This window comes from Hypanus sabinus, chromosome 16, assembly GCF_030144855.1.
Source record: "Hypanus sabinus isolate sHypSab1 chromosome 16, sHypSab1.hap1, whole genome shotgun sequence".
Taxonomy (NCBI): domain Eukaryota; kingdom Metazoa; phylum Chordata; class Chondrichthyes; order Myliobatiformes; family Dasyatidae; genus Hypanus; species Hypanus sabinus.
This window is the reverse complement of record NC_082721.1, coordinates 56,634,189-56,656,373: the sequence shown is the minus strand read 5'-3', so window position 1 is coordinate 56,656,373 and position 22,185 is coordinate 56,634,189. Positions and strand designations below refer to the sequence as shown.

General features: G+C 42.1%; 1 protein-coding gene across 5 annotated transcripts in view; it reads right to left on the bottom strand.

Moving 5' to 3' along the window:
* Positions 1 to 22,185, bottom strand: part of LOC132406322 (protein Hook homolog 3-like) — a 119,720-nt gene that overhangs the window by 7,616 nt on the left and 89,919 nt on the right. For 3 of the 5 annotated variants that reach the window (XM_059991831.1, XM_059991833.1, XM_059991835.1), the window contains 4 exons: positions 17,300 to 17,382; positions 16,210 to 16,313; positions 15,746 to 15,850; positions 7,548 to 7,619 (listed from right to left, as the gene is read on the bottom strand). In XM_059991831.1, coding sequence (XP_059847814.1) covers positions 7,548 to 7,619; positions 15,746 to 15,850; positions 16,210 to 16,313; positions 17,300 to 17,382 — 364 coding nt within the window. The remainder of the gene's footprint in view (positions 1 to 7,547; positions 7,620 to 15,745; positions 15,851 to 16,209; positions 16,314 to 17,299; positions 17,383 to 22,185) is intronic. The other 2 variants (XM_059991832.1, XM_059991834.1) reach the window with 1 other exon arrangement.

Below are 22,185 nucleotides of genomic sequence, written 5' to 3'. Positions count from 1 at the left end.
TTATGGGGAGAAAGTAGGAGGATCCAGTTGAGAGGGATAATAAATCAGCCATGATTGAATGATGGAGCAGATTCATAGAGTCACAGAGTCATAAAAAATAACAGCTCAGAAACAGGACCTTTTGCCCATCTAGTCCGTGCTGTACTATTAATTTGCCTAGTCCCATTGACCTGCACTTGGACCATAGTCCTTAAATTTCTCCCTTTTAAAGTGCTGAAGCTGACCCCACATCCACTACTTCCACTGGCAGCTCATTCCCACTCTCACCACCCTCAGTGAAATTTTCCCTCATGTTCGCCTTAAACTGTCATCTTATAACCATATAACAATTACAGTATGGAAACAGGCAATCTCGGCCCTACTAGTCCGTGCCGAACGCTTACTCTCACCTAGTCCCACTGACCCGCACTCAGCCCAAAACCCTCCATTCCTTTCCTGTTCATATACCTATCCAATTTTACTTTAAATGACAATACCGAACCTGCCTCTACCACTTCTAGTGGAAGCTCGTTCCACACAGCCACCACTCTCTGAGTAAAGAAATTCCCCCTTGTGTTATCCTTAAACTTTTGTCCTGTAACTCTCAACTCATGTCCTCATTTGCATCTCCTCTACTCTCAATGGAAAAAGCCTATCCACGTCAACTCTATCTATCCCCCTCATAATTTTAAATACAAGTCCCCCCTCAACCTTCTACGCTCCAAAGAATAAAGACCTAACTTATTCAATCTTTCCCTGTAACTTAGGTGCTGAAACCAAGGTAACATTCTAGTAAATCTTCTCTGTACTTTCTCTATTTTGTTGACATCTTTCTTATAATTTAGTGACCAGAACTGTACACAATACTCCAAATTCGGCATACCAATGCCTTGTACAATTCTAACATTACATCCCAACTCTTATACTCAATGCTCTGATTTATAAAGGCCAACATCCCAAAAGCTTTCTTCACCACCCTATCCACATGAGATTCCACCTTCAGGGAACTATGCACCATTATTCCTAAGATCACTCTGTTCTACTGCATTCTTCAATGCCCTACCATTTAACATGTATGTCCTATTTGGATTATTCCTACCAAAATGTAGCACCTTACACTTATCAGCATTAAACTCCAACTGCCATCTTTCAGCCCACTCTTCTAACTGGCCTAAATCACTCTGCAAACTTTGAAAACCTACTTCATTACCCACAATGCCACCTACCTTAGTATCATCAGCATACTTACTAATCTAATTTACCACCCCATCATCCAGATCATTAATGTATATGACAAACAACATTGGACTCAGTACAGATCCCTGAGGCACACCACTAGTCACCGGCCTCCAACCTGACGAACAGTTATCCACCACTACTCTCTTGCATCTCCCATTCAGCCACCATTGAATCCATTTTACTACTTCAATATTAATACCTAACGATTGAACCTTCCTAACTAACCTTCCGTGTGGAACCTTGTCAAAGGCCTTACTGAAGTCCATATAGACAACATCCACTGCTTTACCCTTGTCAACCTACCTCGTAACCTCTTCAAAAAATTCAATAAGATTTATCAAACATGACCTTACACGCACAAATCCATGTTGACTGTTCCTAATCAGACCCTATCCAGATAATTATATATACCATCTCTAAGAATACTTTCCATTAATTTACCCACCACTGACATCAAACTGACAGGCCAATAATTACTAGGTTTACTCTTAGAACCCTTTTTAAACAATGGAACCACATGAGTAATACGCCAATCCTCCAGCACTGTCCCTGTTTCTAATGACATTTAAAATATTTCTGTCAGAGCCCCTGTTATTTCGATACTAACCTCCCTCAAGGTCCTAGGGAATATCCTGTCAGGACCCGGAAATTTATCCACTTATATATATTCCTTAAAAGCACCAGTTCTTCCTCCTCTTTAATCATCATAGTTTCTATAACTTCCCTACTTGTTTCCCTTACCTTGCACAATTCAGTATCCTTCTCCTTAGTGAATACCGAAGAAAAGAAATTGTTCAAAATTTCCCCCATCTCTTTCAGCTCCACACATAGCTGTCCACTCTGATTCTCTAAGGAACCAATTTTATCCCTCACTATCCTTTTGCTATTAATATAACTGTAGAAATCCTTTGGATTTATTTTCACCTTACTTGCCAAAGCAACCTCATAGCTTCTTTTAGCTTTTTTAATTTCTTTCTTTAGATTCTTCTTACATTCTTTATATTCCTCGAACACCTCATTTACTCCATGCTGCCTATATTTATTGTAGATATCTCTCTTTTTCCTAAACAAGTTTCCAATATCCCTTGAAAACCATGGCTCTCCCAAACTTTTAACCTTTCCTTTCAACCTAACAGGAACATAAAGATTCTGTACCCTCAAAATTTCACCTTTAAATGACCTCCATTTCTCTATTACATCCTTCCCATAGAACAATTTGTCCCAATCCACTCCTAAATCCTTTCGCATCTCCTGAAAGTTAGCCTTTCTCCAATCAAAAATCTCAACCCTGGGTCCAGTCCTATCCTTCTCCATAATTAATGGCATTGATCACTGGACCGGAAGTGCTCCCCAACACATACCTCCGTCACCTGACCTGTTTCATTCCGTAACAGAAGATCCAACACTGCCCCTTCTCCAGTCAGTACCGCTATGTATTGCTGCAAAAAACTATCCTGCACACATTTTACAAACTCCAAACCATCCAGCCCTTTTACAGTATGGGCTTCCCAGTCTATGTGTGGAAAATTAAAATCTCCCACAATCACAACCCTGTGTTTACTACAAATATCTGCTATCTCCTTGCAAATTTGCTCCTCCAATTCTCGTTCCCCATTAGGTGGTCTATAATACACCCCTATGAGTGTTACTACACCTTTCTCATTCCTCAATTCCACCCAAATAGTCTCCCTAGGTGTGCCCTCTAATTTATCCTGCCAGAGCACCACTGTAATATTTTCTCTGACAAGCAATGCAACACCTCCCCCTCCTGTCCCTCTGATTCTATCACACCTGAAGCAATGAAATCCAGGAATATTTAGTTGCCAATCACACCCCTCCTGCAACCATGTTTAACTAATTGCTACAACATCATATTTCCAGGTATCAATCCATGCACTAAACTCATCCACCTTTCTTACAATGCTCCTAGCATTAAAATAAATGCATTTAAGCAATTCTCTACCTCTTCCTCTCTGTTTACCTCTAATAGTACGAAGAGCTTTACTGTCTTCTGTTTCTTCCTTCTCCCATACATCTGTTCCTACACTCTGGTTCCCCTCCCCCCTCATATCTAGTTTAAATCCACTGGATCCTCTCTAACAAACCTATCTGCAAGAGTATTTGTCCCCCTCCAGTTCAGATGTAAACAGTCCCGCCGGAACAGGTCCCACCTTCCCTGGAAAACTGCCCAATTATCTATAAATCTGAAGCCCTCCCTCCTGCGCCATGTCTTCAGCCACATGTTGATCTGCACTGTCTTACTATTTCTGAACCCACCTGCACGTGGCACTGGTAGCAATCCCGAGATTGTTATCCTAGAGGTCCTGTCCTTTAACATGGCACCTAGCTCCCTAAACTCATCTCTCAGGACCTCCTCACTACCCATGTCATTGGTCCCTACATAGACCACAACATCTGGCTGCTCACCTCCCTCTTGAGAATACCGAGAACTCGATCCGAAATATTGCGGAACCTGGCACCAGGGAGGCAGCAGACCATTCGGGATTCTCTATCTCTTCCACAGAACCTCCTATCTGTCCCCCTAGCTATCAAATCCTCTATCACTATTGCTCTCCTTTTCCCTCCTTCTCTTCTGAGCTGAGGGTCTAGTCTTGGTGCCAGAGACGCAACCACCGTGACTTGTCCGTGGTAGGTCATCCCCACCAACAATATCCAAAATGGTATACTTATTGTTGATGGGAATGGCCACAGGGGTGCTCTGCTCTTTTTGTCTATTCCCCTTCCTTCTCCTGACAGTCACCCAACTATCTGTCTCCTGACTCCTAGGGTTGACTATCTCCCTGAAACTCCTGTCTATTAATGCCTCCCAAATGATCCGAAGTTCATCCAGCTCCAGTTCCTTAACACCCTAACTTCAACTCCAGCTCCAGTTCCCTAACACCCTATCTTCAACTCCAGCTCCAGTTCCCTAACACCCTATCTTCAACCCTTGATTTCAAGTTCTAGAGCAGGGGTTCCCAACCGGAGGTGTGAGATGGAATGTCAAGGGGTGCGACAAAGAGTGGCTTGTGTCCTTGAGTGATGAGTCATGAGTCATCACTCAGCCAGCTGCCACTGTGCCTTGAGAAGTGGTAGTAGGTGGTTGTGTTGTGTAGATAGTGGTCTTGTTATTTATTTAATCAAAAGGAGAGAATAACAGAATTAACATATAAGTTAAGTAAGTAACTGATTGTCAGAGTATTGCTTTTAAAATCAACATCTGAGATAATCATTGTATATCGTTTCACTCATAAATTCACGATCGTGAGAGTTCATTAAGTATTTCACCCCTCGGGGCCTCTCAGCTCACCCATCGCCTCTGCTCACACGCACCGTGCCCCCCTCTGTCACTTGAATTCACTCGGCCAATCCCGTACTTATCCCCGCTTTGTCCAGCCAATCAAACGCCTCCCTCGTTGCCACTGACTTCCCCATATATAATGCGAAGGGCTGAGGAGTGCGGGGGAGACAGGAGGTAATGTTTGTCCCAAGCACACTCCTGTCTCCCGCTGCCTGAGTCAGCATTGAGGATTCTTATCAGTGTTACCTGGGAGTTACACCTCAGAGTTGAGGAGTCTCATCAATGTTAGCAAGGTTACATCTCAGAGTTAAAAATCATCTCATAATGCCAAAATCTTTACACATCTTCCTAGAGTGGATGATTGTGTAGATAAAGTTGGAAAAGCAAAGCTCCTTACAAAGATTGATTTATTGAAAGGGTATTGGTGTGTTCTATTGACAGACAGAAGTAGAGAGATTTCTGCATTTGTAACCCCATCTGGGTTATATGAATATAGTGTTCTTCCATTTGGGATAAAGAATGCCCCAGGTACTTTCCAGTGGATGATTAATTCTGTGATTAAAAGATACAGATGCCTATATTGACGATTTAGTTACAGGAAATAATACTTGGGAAGCACATATTACTGCAATGGAGAAAATATTTGAAAGTCTTTCAAAAGCTAACTTAACTATTAGCCTAGCTAAAAGTGAATTCGGTCATGCCACTGTGACTTACCTTGGTTGTGTTGTGGGTCAAGGTAAGGTAGCTTCTGTTAAGGCAAAAGTTTGGGCAATTTTAGAGGCCCCCACTCCAACTGGGAAAAAAACTTTCAGAAGATTCTTGGGAATGGTAGGATATTACCAAAAATTTTGCAAGAATTTTGCTAATATTGCCCTTCCATTAACTAACCTCTTGAAGAAAAATGAAAAGTTTGTGTGGACAGTGCTTTGTCAGGAGGCATTTGAGAAACTGAAAACTATCATCAACCTGTGCTCAGGACACCTGACTTTGAAAAAACATTTTCATTAGCTGTAGATGCTAGCGATGAGGCTGCAGGAGCAGTATTACTGCAAAGGAATGAGGGTGACGAGGTCTATCATCCAGCAGCTTACTTTTCTAGGAAATTTAATGAGCATCAAATAAACTATTCGACCATAGAAAAATTATTATCTCTTGCTTTAGCTTTACAACATTTTGATGTGTATGTTGGTACAACTCAAAAGCCACTCATAGTTTACACCAATCATAATCTGTTAGTGTTTCTGAGTAAGATGAAAAACAAAAATAGGTTATTAAATTGGAGTTTGATGTTACAGGAGTATAATATTTTGATAACTCATATTAAAGGCAAAGATAATGTGATTGCTGATTGTCTATCTTGATGTTGAATGTACAATGTAATTTTTTTATGGAGTGATATTTTAACATTTTCAACACTCATACTGTATAGTAATTTGTAAGGTGTGATATAAAAATACTATGTATATTGTGTATGTTGTAAATTTTATACATTTGTACTTTTCTTGTAAATAGTTAACTGTTAAAATTTTGTTCTTGACAGACCAAAATATTTTTTTGAGGGAGGTGTTACATAACCTGTGGGTATCTTGTGACTGTCTTATGACCATGATGTAATTAAGTATCTGGTGAGCATGATATAATGGTCTTGTGATGGTGGGGTGATGTAATTTCCCGCCAGTGTGAGGTCACATGATGTAATTTTCCCACTAGAGAGAGGTCATGTGATGGCCTATTCCAACAGGTATAACAGGTCTAGTTTTACTTTCTATCTTAAGTCTCAAAGGGTTATTGCCGGCAGTTCTGCCACAATGCTGCCAGCTTAGTCCAGTTGGAGAGTGAAGAATTTATTTAAGAGCGGGAACTCGAAGGATCAAGAAAAGTTGGTGTCTTCGATGGTTTACTACAGGATCGACCTTATTGAATCCTTGTTCAGACGGTAGTAACCTGCATCCAAGATAGCCCCTGCATTGTGAAAGCAGAAAGGGTTGGATGCAGCGTTATTCGCCAAGGAAGGTCAGTTCCTTTAAGCTGTTTTTATTTCCTTTATCGTGAGTCTTTTGGGCAAGGCATATTTCAGCTGGGATCAGCAGTAATGTCACATTGTCAAGGAATTTGTTACTTCAGGAAAGTCTCTCCTAATTGACTATGTAAATCATTTGGACTTTTCCATTTATTGCTTTAAGAACTGTTCCAGTTGCCGTATAGCAGTTAACTTCTGGTTAAGTTAGTCGTTTGTTTACTTTTCATTTTGTTATTGAGCTGAGTTTAAATAATGTTTAATTTGTTTATAAAAAACCTGTCTCAATTCTATATTCATTGTTGCCGTATGATAACACTTTGTTTCCTCCAAATCAGGGTCACATAAAGCCATGGAAGCAGGTGGTAGATGGTCATACGAGTGGCTAGTGCATATCATAAGTCATGTTTATGCGACCAATGATGCCAGGTAGGCAATCTCTGAAGAATATTGATAATAGCTGGGGTCACACGTCTTGTAAAGACACTGCCCAGAAGAAGGCAATGGCAAACCACTTCTGTGAACAATCAAGGGCATGGATAGATAGACGATGACCGCTTATGTTATACGACACAGCACGTAAAGGTATTCATGATGGTGACTGCTCTTTATAGTTAATTTTTTGACATTTGGAAACTTTTCATTTCATTGTTTTTGAAAGCAGCTTTGCTTTACAGATTTTTTTTTTACATGTGCCTAAGAATTATGTGCAATACTACACAGCCTTCGCCGCTTTGCATGGACGTCTTGATGAACCAAAGCCTTAACTCCACACTGGCTTACTCACACAATGGCCACTCTGCTTACACCTAACATCTGCAAAAGGATCTAGGTTTATGCAAGTTTATTTATCAAAGCTGAGCGCCTCAGACACCAGAGAAAGGCCCTCTGGCCAAGCCAAGCACACAGTAAAATCTGAATTATTTTGAATTCACCTCAATAATCTTACAGATCTTCAGGGAAAAAACAAAAAGAAATGCCACACTGTCAGTGGAACTGTGTACTTACCATGTTGTACCATGCACTGATGATCAATTTCTCCTCTTGATCTCTTTGGGATTTGTTTTTTTCAAAATCGTTCTAACAAGGAACAGAAAGTCATTTGAGTATCACACTGAAACATGCAGCCTATCAACATGCTGCTGATATCCACCTCCATGCCTTTGCTAGCTCTAAATCTGACTATATCTACACTCTTCTGATCCACCTTTAGTCACCCAAAGTTCTGCTTCTTAAGAGATTCTGCAGTTGCTGGAAATCCACAGGAACACATGCACACTATTTTGCAGGAACTCAGCAGGTCAGATAGCATTTATGGATGGGAATGAACAGGTGACATTTCAGGCCAAGACCCTTTCTATTAAACCTCCTAAGGACCTTGTATTTGAATTAGTCACCATTCATTTTCAGAAAATCCGAAGAATACAGAACCAACCTTTGTTTAGACAATCCTTTCATCGCAGGAACTAGCCAGCAATTCTCCTTTGGGCTTCCTCCAATGATAGCACAAGAGGGCATATTTTTAAAATGTTTGGAAGTAGGTACAGAGGAGATACCAGGGTTAAGTTTCTTTTACGCAGAGAGTGGTGAGTGCATGGAATGGGCTGCCAGTGGCGGCGGCGGAGACGGAAACGATAGGGTCTTTTAAGAGGCTCCTGGATGGATACATGGAGCTTAGAAAAATAGAGGGCTATGGGTAAGCCCAGGTAGTTCTAAGGCAAGAACATGTTTGGCACAGCTTTGTGGGCCGAAGGGCCTGTATTGTGCTGTATTGGGCTTTCTATGTTTCTATGATACTATAGTTTTAAAAAAAAATGTTTGGGGACCAATACTCCGCAGTATTCCAAGTGTAGCCTCAGCAACACCCTGTACAACTGGAGCAAAACCTTTCAATTCTTAAACTCCAACCCTTTGTAATAAAGGCCAACATGCTTAAAGGTAATATTGGTTTTATTTGTCACATGTACATCAAAACATACAGTGAAATGTGCTGCTTGCATCAATGACCAACACAATCCGAGGATGTGTTGGGCAGCCATGCTTCTGGCGTCAACTCACCAACCCTAACCCGTACGTCTTTGGTATGTGAGTGGAAACTGGAAGGACCTGGAAGAAACCCACATGGTCATGGGTAGAACGCACAAACTCCTTAAAGACAGCAGCAGGAGTTGAACCAGGGTTGCTGGCGCTCTAAAGCATTGCACTAACCTTTAGCCAATTGTTGGATCTGGATCCCTCTGAACTTCACTCATTTGCAGTCACTCTCCATTTCAATAATAACCTACTCACCGACTTTTTTCAATGAACTGCTGGCCTTCAAACTTCCCTACGTTAGAACATCACAGTAGTCCCAATGCAGTGTTCTAACCTGAAACACTGATAATAGCTTCCCATTCCCCTGAAGCTGGGTCTTTGAGGCCATTACAAAGGAAATGGATGTCTGAAAGATTCACAGGGGACTGGCAGATCAGCCATGGTCATATTGAATATAGATTAGTGGCAGGGGCACCTAGTTTAATGAGAGCTGAGATAATAAAGTGCAATCTTATCATTCTCTGCACCACACAAGACCTTTTATATTCCCATAGGCTTCCTTTACTCCTTTGCTATCTTCCTGCTCTTCATGCTATTATAAGATGTTATAGAGTTAGAGTATACAGCACAGAAACATGCCCATTGGCTCATCTAATTTCTGCTGAACTGTTATTCTGCCTAGTTCCATCAAACCACATCTAGACCAGAGCACTCTATACCCCTCCCATCCATGTACTTACCCAAACTTCTCTTAAATGTAGCAACAGAACCCACATCCACCACTTCTGCCAGCAGCTTGTTCCACACTCTCACCATCGTTCGAGTGAAAACATTGTCCCTCAGGTTCTCCTTAAATACTTCACATTTCACCGTTAACCTCTAGTTCTAGTTTCACCCAACCTCACTGGGAAAAGCCTGTTTGCATTTGCTCTACCTATATCTAACTTTGGATCTTTTTTCTTGTTTTATTTGCTGTTATTCTCTTATTCCTACTCTTTGCTTTTGGAATTTCACCTTTACATTCTTCCAGGCTTTTGGGCATATTAAGCTCTCATTATTGGACACGTTTCTCAGATTTACCCTAATTCACCTTCCGCACACCGTGATTCACAGATCTCTAGACATGCAACTCATTTCTTTTCTTTAAGGGAATTTGTTTACTGAATGCTTGGCTATCTTTTCGGAAACACATCACGTTGCTACAAGGTTAATTTTGCTTTTACAATGCATTCAATTTCCATTTCTAATTCACTTTTACTAATTTACTCAGAGTAGTATAACTCACCTTTTATTACTTATTTAAAACTACAGAGAATTTATTTTGGCTTCTTCCAGATTTTTTGCTCAAGCTTAATGAATCCCAACTATTACTCACTGACTCTACCCAGCTCCAGCTCCCTCCCACCCTAGGATGGTGACATTTTAGATACTCGAAGCCAAATCGAAGCAAGAGGCGAAGAGTGAAGAAGTAAAGGCATTTTTTTTTAACTGATTGGGGAAAAGAGGCTAGACTGCACAGGCAAGTGATGTAGCGCACCAAAGGTTTAAAAAAAAAGACTGCCATCGTTGGAGTGGACTGAGTCAGAGTGGGATGGCTTTGGCTCAATAGGCTTTGGCGTGAACAGGCAGAGGTGAGGGTAGGTTCCAGTAAGTTTTGTTTTGTTTGTTTAGGGTAGAGAGAATGCCAGGCAGGATGTTGGAATGCTCTTCTTGCAGGATGTGGGAAGTCAGGAAGACTGCTGGTGTCCCTGACAACGACACCTGCAAGGAGCATCCAGCTGCAGCTCCTAACATATGCATTAGGGAACTGGAGCAGGATCATTTGGGAGAATGAAGAGTTTATAGATAGTAGCTACAGGGAGGCAGTTATGCCAAAGGAGCAGCACACAGGTAATTGGGTTGCCGGCAGGCGAGGGAAGGGGTAAGTGCAGGCAGAGCAGGGCTCCCCTGTGGCCGTTCCCCTCAACAACAAGTACACTGATTTGGATACTGTTGGTGGGGGAATGACATACCTGGGACAAGTTGCAGCAGCTGGATCTCTGGCACTGAGTCTGGTTCTGCAGTACAGAAGGGAGGGGGGAAGAAGAGGAGAGCGGTAGTGATAGGGGACTCGATAGTTAGAGATATAGATTGGAGGTTCTGAGGTCGCAACAGAGTCTCCCGGATGGTTTGTTGCCTCCCAGGTGCCAGGGTCAGGGATGTCTCTGATCGCGTGCACAGCATTCTGAAATGGGAGGGTGAGCAGCCAGAAGTCATGGTACACATCAGTACCAATGACATAGGAAGAAAGAGTGAGGAGATCCTGAAGAGTGACAATAGAGAGCTTGGTGGGAAGTTAAAAAGCAGGACCTCGAGGGTGGTGATCTCAGGATTGCTGGGGACCAGTACAAGAGACAGGTTACACCTGAACTACAGGGGGACCAATATCCTTGTAGGGAGGTTTGTTAGTGCTATTGGGGGGGGGGGGGTTTAAACTAGATTTGCAGGGGGATGGGAACCAGAGTGCCAGAGTAGATAGTGGAGTGGGGGTGAAAATAAATAATGTTAAAGTTTCATGCAAAGTCACAAAGAGTAAGGTTGTGTATGGTGGTAATAATCTTCTGAGGTGCGTCTATTTCAATGCGAGGAGTATTGTGGGGAAGGCTGACGAGCTGAGGGCGTGGATTGACACATGGAATTATGACATCATAGCATTACTGAAACTTGGCTACAGGAAGGTCAGGACTGGCAGCTTAATGTTCTGGGGTTCCGATGTTTCAGACATGATAGAGGCAGAGGGATGAAGGGTGGGGGAGGGTTGGCATTGATAGTCAGGGAAAATGTTACAGCAGTGCTCAGGCAGGACAGATTAGAAGGCTTGTCTAACGAGGCCATATGGGTGGAGTTAAGAAATAGGAAAGGTATGACCACATTAATAGGGTTGCATTAATGATCACCAAATAGTCAGCGAGAATTGGAGGAGCAAATCTGCAGAGAGATAGCAGACAACTGCAGGAAACAGAAAGTTGTGATAGGAGGGGATTTTAATTTTCCACATATTGATTGGGACTCCCATACTGTTAAAGGTCTAGATGGGTTAGAGTTTGTAAAATGTGTTCAGGAAAGTTTTCTAAATCAATATATAGAGGTACCAACTAGAGAGGATGCAATATTAGATCTCCTATTAGGAAACGAGTTAGGACAGGTGACGGAAGTGTGTGTAGGGGAACACTTTGGTTCCAGTGATCATAACACCATCCGTTCCAACTTGATCATGGATAAAGATAGATCTGGTCCTCGGGTTGAGGTTCTAAACTGGAAAAAGGCCAATATTGAAGAAATGAGAAAGTATCTAAAAAGTGTGGATCGGGACAGGTTGTTCTCTGGCAAGGATGTCGTTGGTAAGTGGGAGGCCTTCAAATGAGAAATTTTGAGGGTGCAGAGTTTGTATGTTCCTGTCAGGATTAAAGGCAAAGTGAATAAGGATAAGAAACCAATGGAAATAAGGCAAACAAGTAGTGAGGTCATGGGACCTATACAGATTGAAGAGGAGGAGGTGCTTGCTATCTTGAGGAAAATCAGAGTAGATAAATCCTCAGGTCTTGACATGGTATTCCCTCGGACCCTGAAGGAGACTAGTGTTGAAGTTGCAGGGGCCCTGGCAGATATATTTAAAATGTTGGTATCTATAGGTGAGATGCCAGAGGATTGGAGGATAGCTCATGTTGTTCCGTTGTTAAAAAAAAGGCTCTAAAAGTATCTGGGAAATTATAGGCCAGTAAGTTTGACGTCGGTAGCAGGTAAATTATTGGAAGGAGTACGAAGAGATAGGATCTCCAAGTATTTGGATAGACAGGGACTCATTAGGGAGAGTCAACACCACTTTGTGTGTGGTAGGTCATGTTTAACAAATCTATTAAAGAGTTTTTCGAGCAGGTTACAAGGAAAGTGGATGAAAGGAAGGCAATGGATGTTGTCTACATGGACTTCAGTAAGTCCTTTGACAAGGTCCCAGATGGAAGGTTAGTTAGGAAGATTTAGTTGCTAGGTATACTTGGTGAGGTGGTAAATTGGATTAGACATTGGCTCAATGGGAGAAGTCAAAGAGTGGTAGTGGAGGATTGCTTCTCTGAGTGGAGGCCTGTGACTAGTGGTGTGCCACAGGGATCAGTGCTGGGTCCATTGTTATTTGTCATCTATATCAATGATCTGGATAATGTGGTAAATTGGATCAGCAAATTTGCTGATGATACAAAGATTGGAGGTGTAGTGGACAGTGAGAAAGGTTTTCAAAGCTTGCAGAGGGATCTGGACCAGCTGAAAAAATGGGCTGAAAAATGGCAGATGGAATTTAATACAGACAAGTGTGAGGCATTGCCCTTTGGAAGGAAAAAACAAAGTAGAACATACAAGGTAAATGGTAGGACACTGACGAGTGCAGTAGAACAGAGGGATCTAGGAATACAGACACAAAATTCCCTAAAAGTGGCGTCACAGGCAGATAGGGTAGTAAAGAGAGCTTTTGGTACATTGGCCTTTATAAATCAAAGTACTGAGTATAAGAGTTGGATTGTTATGGTGAGGTTGTATAAGGCATTGCTGAGGCCGAATTTGGAGTATTGTGTGCAGTTTTGGTCACCGAATTACAGGAAGGATATTAATAAGGTTGAAAGAGTGCAGAGAAGGTTTACAAGGATGTTGCCGGGACTTGAGAAACTGAGTTACAGAGAAAGGTTGAATAGGTTAGAACTTTATTCCCTGGAGCACAGAAGAATGAGGGGAGACTTGATAGAGGTATATTAAATTATGATGGGTATAGATAGAGTGAATGCAAACAGGCTTTTTCCACTGAGGCTAGGGGAGAAATAAAACCAGAGGACATAGGTTAAGGGTGAAGGGGAAAAAGTTTAAAGGGAATATTGGGGGGGGGGGAGCTTTTTCACACATCGGTGGGTGTGTGGAATGAACTGCCAGATAAAGTGGTAAATGCGGACTCACTTTTAACACGTAAGAAAAACTTGGACAGGTACATGGATGAGAGATGTATGGAGGGATATGGGCCAGGTGCAGGTCAGTGGGACTAGACAGAAAAATGGTTTGGCACATCCAAAAAGGGCCAAAAGGCCCTTTTTTGTTTCTGTGCTATAATGTTCTATGGAAAGCAATTTAGGCTACGTCCATATTAGACTGGACAATTTTGAAAACGCCAGTTTTGCGTAAAAACGATAGGCGTCCACACCAGGCATTTTTCAAAATACCTCCGTCCACATTAAAACAGGTATTTGAATGAACCTCCTCCTACTGTGTATGCTCAGGACACATCTCCAGAAAACAAGTGACATGTTTGCTGTCGAATCTTGCCGTGAAAGACTTGGAGCGCCTTTGTCCAGTTAAAAACTTAAAAGGAAATTGCCAAACGATGGACAGCTGTTGGCTCTCATGTAGGAGGACTTAAAACAAAAAAAAAATACTGGAGCATAGGAGGCAATCAACAGGGTGTTCACAGACAGTATTGGAAACATTTCCTACAGCCATAGTTTCTTCACCAATGAAAGGGATGACAGCTAGAACTAAATGCAATGAGGCTTGTTACTGGGCAAAAGTGAAATTTGCTGTTACCTTATTTGTTTGCCTTTACTTTTGCCATGTCTTTCTTTATTGTTTTGCTGTATTTAACATGTGCAATAAAACAAGTTACTGGGCAGAAGTGATTTTATTTTTACCTGAGTAAAAGTGAAACTTACAATTTTCCTTTTTTGGCCTTAACATTTTCATGTCTATGCCAAACATAAGCTACTACTTAAAATGACATTTTGAAAGTAGTGACAGTTGCATCTATTGAATATTTGCACAAGTATTACATTAATAAAGTACCTTGCTAAATGTATAAAACATGTCTGCATCAGTGTTACCTTGTATTTCCATACAATGTTACATTAGGCTGTTACACATCTATTATCAGAGAAGAACTTGCATAAATAGGTAAACCACCTTCATACAAGCGAGGACAGAAAACAGGGCAAAGTGAATATACTTATTTATTCCTGATGAAGGGTCTCGGCCCGAAACATTGGCTATTCTTTTCTCATGGACGCTGCCTGACCTGCTGAGTTCTTCCAGCGTTGTGTACATATTCTTTGATCCACAGCATCTGCAGTTTTTTTGTGTACTTTTGTGTATTTTTTATACTTTTTTGTGTACTTATTTATTCAGTAAGTTATGGGTCAAAGTATTTGGTGAGTACATTTCTAACTCTTCTGGCTTCTGTCTTGTTGCTGTCTGTTCTGAAATTGTTAGGTTGTATGGGGGAGGTTGAAATTCTCTGTAATACTGCAAAGCTGCAGTAACATTCTGCTCAGGAACAGTCTCCTGAAGCTGTCTGTCGTTGTTGTTGTTGTGGTGTTGGAGGTTGCGTTCAAGAAAACAATGAAATGCTGCCTGCCGCCACCATCTGTTCCGGCACGTCATGACAGCGTTTTTAAAAAGTTTTGGTTACCCTGTACACATAACACCGCCCAATCAGTGTTTTCAGATTTATACATTCTGGAGAGCGTTTTAGGAAAGCTCCGTTTTCGGGGGAGGAAAACGCTGTTTCAGTGTGGACGGCAGGTCAAAACGAAGAGAAGAAGCTTCAGTTACGGATTTATCCGGTCTAGTGTGGACGTAGCCTTAGAATTGTGCCATTTGCACCTTTTACACTATCTCAACTAATATTAATTGGAACCTCCCACTATAATAGCCTTTGTTCTTTTGGACAATAGATGCTTGACTCCCACTGACTGTCTGAATGAAGGTCCCACTCTTGACAGTGTCATTCATTCAACCCATCAGGCAATCCTTGGGTTTGAAAATAACTTTCAATCTGCATAGCCTTGAGTGGAGATTGATGGGTTTCTGATGGCATCAAGGGTTATGGGAGAAGGCAGGAAAACGAGATTGAGAAGGATAATAAATCAGTCATTATGAAATAGTGGGGCAGACTCGATGGGTTGAATGGTCTAATTCTATTCTGGTGCCTTATGGATTATAATTAATCCTTATCAGATACAAAGCTGTTCCTTTTTACAATATAGTCATTGCTTCTCCATCCTGGTAATCCAGTGTGAAAAAGCTCTAATAAAGCCACTGTAATACTGCAGCTCTATGTGTTAAATATCCTCAGCTCCTCAAACATTCTTGCACAAAAGTCATACCTCTAACAACTGAATCTTAACCTCCTTTTCATAGAGCTGATTCTTCAAGGCTTGTACTTCAGGAGCAGTTGCTGGAGTTTGTTTAGGATCAAGAGTTTGAATCACCTGGGAAAATAAAAATAGGATCAGATGGTCAATCCGTTCTCCACTGGTAAATGCTCAAAGGGTTGGAACTACATTTCATTTAGAATTACAGTGCACCCTCCTTTCCCTGGATAACCTGTATCTATACAAAACGGTTTGGAAACTCAGACTTGAGACCTTTTCCATTTATCCTTTTCTCATTGTATCCTGGCTTTAATTATATGTTAAGCAGCTTTAACCTAAAACTATGAAACAAACAGATATTTTAAAATTACTGAGGTATTCTGTAAGATCACAGATCTATTTTTGAGCCACAACATAACTGCTTTTTACTTAGTATGAACTGAGGGACAATATACAGCAGTAGTTAGGACACTTACTGTCCGTGCCTTCTCCAGGTACTTCTTGTAGCGCTCTTCCATAGCCTTCATGTCTTCATCTTTCTTCTTTAAGACCTCTTGCAGCTCATCAATCTTACGGGCTGCTATAGATGGAAAAGAATCAACTGGGAATTCAAGGCACAAATAATCAAGAGTCCAAAGTTCAGGAGGTGACCACAGGTGAACTTCTACTGTATTGTGCAACTGGCCGAACCTACTGAAGCACAGAATAACCACAGTACGGAAGATGACCACTTGGCCCAAGTTCCTCAATGCAGCTAACGATTCAGCTCCCTCCAACTCCCTGCCAATTCTTCAGCACCATTTAAGCCTACAATTCTCCACTTCTTCCCCGGCAGTGCTTTCCAAACCTTAAGCAATTCCACATCAGCTTTCTTGGTAAGTAAGATTTGTTTTTCGATCTTTTATCTCTTCTTGTGCTCTTTTCCCATCCATGCTTGCAGGATATTTTCAGGTACTTTTATTTCTCATGCTCCCTCTTTACTTCCAACTTTCCTTTTTACTTTACTTCCTACCTTTTGTCATTTTTTGTTCCCTGCACCACAATGAGTGTATTGGCTAAAGAGAAATGTCTTTATTCAATTCATTCATGGATGTGGTCATCATGGCACAGATGCCATTTATTGCTGATCCCTGCTTGGTGTTCTCCTCTTGCTACTCTCCAAAGAGATCTGCAGAGCTGGTTTAATTATGAGTGATAGCTGATTATTATCTTGTTAAGAATCAATTTAACAAAAGAGTCACATGCAGATTGGAATGCATAATTTAAACCTCTGTCTAATATAGGCTTTTGAGAGTGATACAGACTCAGGAGCAGGCAAAAGGTGAACAGTTTCTGGCCGTGAGAAATTGGAACCTGCCATGAATTAGCTCAATTAACTTTTCCAAAGCAAAACCTGATTCACTACTCATACGCCTAAATATCTCAGTTGGGTCTCCATTAGTGCAAATTAGTTTTTATATCACTGTTCTATAAAGTCCACAAGTACAATTGAGTAGTTGAATTACATTGCCCTATTGTGTCAAGGAGTTTCATAAGTACAAATGATGATTAGATCTGAGCACTTACTGTAGCTGTCAACCATGGGCTCGAGGTCATCGATATATTCCCGTTTTTTCTGTAGTTCAGTGTGGGCTTCGTGTAGTCTTTCCCTGCAACACGAAAGAACTTCACTCAGGGAGCAATAATCTCTTTTTCCAGTTGAGGAAACAGGCAAAATTCATTTTATCAGGATTCGTTCACCAGATAAGTCAACTGATTTATTTTATTTAGAGATACAGCACAGTGACTTCTGCCCAACAAGTCCATCCTACCCATTTACACGTGACCAATTACCTGACTAAGCCTATTTCTTTTGAATGTGAGGGAAACCAGAGCACCTGGTGGAAATCCAGTGACAGGGAGAATGTCCAAACTCCTTACAGACAGCGGTGCTAATCAAATCCCAATCTTCTGGTCACTAGTGTTGTAAAGTGTTTTGCTAACCATTACTGTTCCAGGATTTCACGGCAGGATGTAGAAGTTTATATTCTGCAAATACAGCACCATTTCCCTCTACAGGAATTAGCATACATAAGAATAGATACTTCTTCACAAGGATAATGAAAACAACTTGGACCCTGGTGTTGAAATTAGAACATAGAACAATACAGCACAGTACAGGCCCTTCGGCCCACAATGTTGTGCTGACCCTTAAACCCTGCCTCCCATATAACCTCCCACCTTAAATTCCTCCATATACCTGTCTAGTAGTCTCTTAAACTTCACTAGTGTATCTGCCTCCACCAGTGACTCAGGTAGTGCATTCCATGCACCAACCACTCTCTGAGTGAAAAATCTTCCTCTAACATCCCTCTGAACTTTCCACCTCTTACCTTAAAGCCATATCCTCTTGTATTGAGCACTGCTGCCCTGGGGAAGAGGTGCTGGCTGTCCACTCTATCTATTCCTCTTAATATCTTGTATACCTCTATCATGTCTCCTCTCATTCTCCTTCTCTCCAGAGAGTAAAGCCCTAGCTCCCTTAATCTCTGATCATAATGCATACTCTGAACCAGGCTGCATCCTGGTAAATCTCCTCTGTACCCTTTCCAATGCTTCCACATCCGTCCTATAGTGAGGCGACCAGAACTGGACACAATACTCCAAGTGTGGCCTAACCAGAGTTTTATAGAGCTGCATCATTACCCCTCAACTCTTAAACTTTATCCCTCGACTTATGAAAGCTAACATTCCATAAGCTTTCTTAACTACCTGTGAGGCAACTTTCAAGGATCTGTGGACATGTACCCCCAGATCCCTCTGCTCCTCCACACTTCCAAGTATCCTGCCATTTACTTAGTACTCTGCCTTGGAGTTTATCCTTCCAAAGAGTACCACCTCACACTTCTCAGGGTTGAACTCCATCTGCCACTTCTCAGCCCACTCCTGCATCCAATCAATGTCTCTCTGCAACCTTCGACAATCCTCTACACTATCCACAACACCACCAACCTTTGTGTCGTTGCAAACTTGCCAACCCACCCTTCTAACACCACATCCAGGTCGTTAATAAAAATCACAAAAAGTAGAGGTCCCAGAACCAGTCCTTGTGGGACACCACTAGTCACAAACCTCCAATCCGAATGCACTCTCTCCACCACAACCCTCTGCTTTCTGCAGGCAAGCCAATTCTGAATCCACCTGGCCAAACTTCCCTGGATCTATGCCTTCTGACTTTCTGAATAATCGTACCGTGTGGTACTTTGTCAAATGTCTTACTAAAATCCATGTAGATCTCATCCACTGCACTACCCTCATCTATATGTCTGGTTACTTCCTCAAAGAACTCTATCAGGCTTGTTAGACAGGATCTGCCCTTCACAAAGCCATGCTGACTGTCCCTGATCAGACCATAATTCTCTGAATGCCCATAGATTCTATCTCTAAGAATCTTTTCCAACAGCTTTCCCACCACAGATGCAAGGCTCACTGGTCTATAATTACCCGGACTATCCCTACTACCTTTTTTGAACAAGGGGACAACATTCGCTTACCTCCAATCCTCCGGTACTATTCCCGTCGACAACAAGGACATAAAGATCCTAGCCAGAGGCTCAGCAATCTCTTCCCTCGCCTCATGGAGCAGCCTGGGGAATATTCCATCAGGCCCCGGGGACTTATCCGCCCTAATGCATTTTAACAACTCCAACACCTCCTCTCCCTTAATATCAACATGCTCCAGAACATCAACCTCACTCATATTGTCCTCACCGTCATCAAGTTCCCTCTCAGTGGTGAATACTGAAGAGAAGTATTCAATGAGGACCTCGTTCACTTCCACTGCCTCCAGGCACATCTTCCTACCTTTACCTCTAATCAGTCCTATTTTCACTCCTGTCAACCTTTTGTTCTTCACATAATTGAAGAATGCCTTGGGTTTTCCTTTACCCTACTCGCCAAGGCCTTCTCATGCCTCCTTCTAGCTCTCCTCAGACCCTTCTTAAGCTCCTTTCTTGCTACCCGATATTCCTCAATAGACTCATCTGATCCTTGCTTCCTAAACTTCACGTATGCTGCATTCTTCCATCTGAATAGATTCTCCACCTCACTTGTCACCCATGGTTCCTTCACCCTACCATTCTTTATCTTCCTCACCGGGACGAATTTATCCCTAACATCCTGCAAAAGATCCCTAAACATTGACCACATGTCCATAGTACATTTCCTTGCAAAAACATCATCCCAATTCACACCTGCAAGTTCTAGCCTTATAGCCTCATAATTTGCCCTTCCCCAATTAAAATTTTCCTGTCCTCTCTGATTCTATCCTTTTCCATGATAATGTTAAAGGCCAGAGAGCGGTGGTCACTGTTCCCCAGATGCTCACCCACTGACAGATCTGTGACCTGAACCAGTTCGTTACCTAATACTACATCTAGTATGGCATTCCCCCTAGTTGGCCTGTCAACATACTGTGACAGGAATCCATCCTGGACACACTTAACAAACTCTGCCCCGTCTAAACCATTGGAACTAATCAGCTGCCAATCAATATTAGGGAAGTTAAAATCACCCATGGTAACAACCCTGCTATTTTAGCACCTTTCCAAAATCTGCCTCCCAATCTGCTCATTGGTATCTCTGCTGCGACCAGGGGGCCTATAGAATACTCCCAATAGAGTAACTGCTCCCTTCCTGTTCCTGACTTCTACCCATACTGACTCAAAAGAGGATCCTGCTACATTACCCACCCTTTCTGTAGCTATAATAGTATCCCTGACCAGTAATGCCACCCCTCCTCCCCTTTCCCCCTATCCCTTTTAAAGCACTGAAATCCAGGAATATTGAGAATCCATTCTTGCCCTGGTGCCAGCCAAGTCTCTGTAATGGCCACTACATCATAATTCCATGTATGTATCCAAGCTCTCAGTTCATCACCTTTGTTCCTGATGCTTCTTGCATTGAAGTACACGCACTTTAGCCCTTCTACCTTACTACCCTTATACCCTTTATTCTGTTTCTCTTTCCTCAAAGCCTCTTTATATGTTAGATCTGGCTTTACTCCACGATCTCCACTTACAGCTCTCGCATGACCTTTATCCTCCTCCACCTCACTATCTGCTTTAACACTGGTTCCCCTCCCCCTGCAAATCTAGTTTAAACCCCTGGAGCAGCACTGGCAAACCTTCCTGCAAGGATGTTAGTCCCCCTGCAGTTCAGGTGCAACCAGTCCTGTTGGAACAGGTCCCACCTTCCCTGGAACAAGGCCCAATTGTCCAGAAACATGAAGTCCTCCCTCATGCACCAACTCCTTAGCCACATATTTAGCTGCATTATCTTCCTATTTCTAGCCTTACTATCACTTGGCATGGTTAGCAGTCCTGAGATTGCAACCCTGGAGGTCCTGTCCTGTCGTACCTAATTCCTTAAATTCTGTTTGCAGGACCTCCTCCATATAACCAAAGAACATTACAGCACAGATTTGGGCCTTCTTGGCTGTGTCAAACCATTTTTCTGTCTAGTACCTGGCCCATATCCCTCCATACACCTCTCATCCATGTACCTGTCCAAGTTTTTCTTAAATGTTAAAAGTGAGCCTGCATTTACCACTTCATCTGGCAGCTCATTCCACACTCCCACCACTTTCTGTGTGAAGAAGACCACCCCCCAATGTTTCCTTTAAAGTTTTCCCCCGTCACCCTTAACCCATGACCTCTGGTTTTTTTCTCCCCTAACCTCAGTGGAAAAAGCCTGCTTGCATTCAATCTATCTATACTCATCATAATTTTATATACCTCTATCAAGTCTCTCCTCATTCTTCTATGCTCCAGGGAATAAAGTCCTAACCTATTCAACCTTTCTCGGTAACTCAGTTTCTCAAGTCCCGGCAAAATCCTTGTAAACCTTCTCTGCACTCTTTCAACCTTATTAACATCCTTTCTGTAATTTGGTGACCAAAACTGCACACAATACTCCAAAATTGGCCTCACCAATGCCCTATACAACCTCACCATAACATTCCAACTCTTATACTCAATACTTTGATCTATAAAGGCCAATGTACCAAAAGCTCTCTTTACTACCCTATCTACCTGTGATGCCACTTCTAGGGAATTTTGTACCTGTATTCCTAGATCCCTCTGTTCTACTGCACTCTGCAGTACCCTACCCATTTACCTTGTGTGTTCTAACTTGGTTTTTCCTTCCAAAGTGCAATAACTCACACTTGTCTGTATTAAACTCCATCTGCCATTTTTCAACTGGTCCAGATCCCTCTGCAAGTTTTGAAAACCTTCTTCACAGTCCACTACACCTTCAATCTTTGTATCATCAGCAGATTTGCTGATCCAATTTACCACATTATCATCCAGATCATTGATATAGATGACAAATAACAATGGACCCAGCACTGATCCCTGTGGCACACCACTAGTCACAGGCCTCCACTCAGAGAAGCAATCCTCTACTACTAC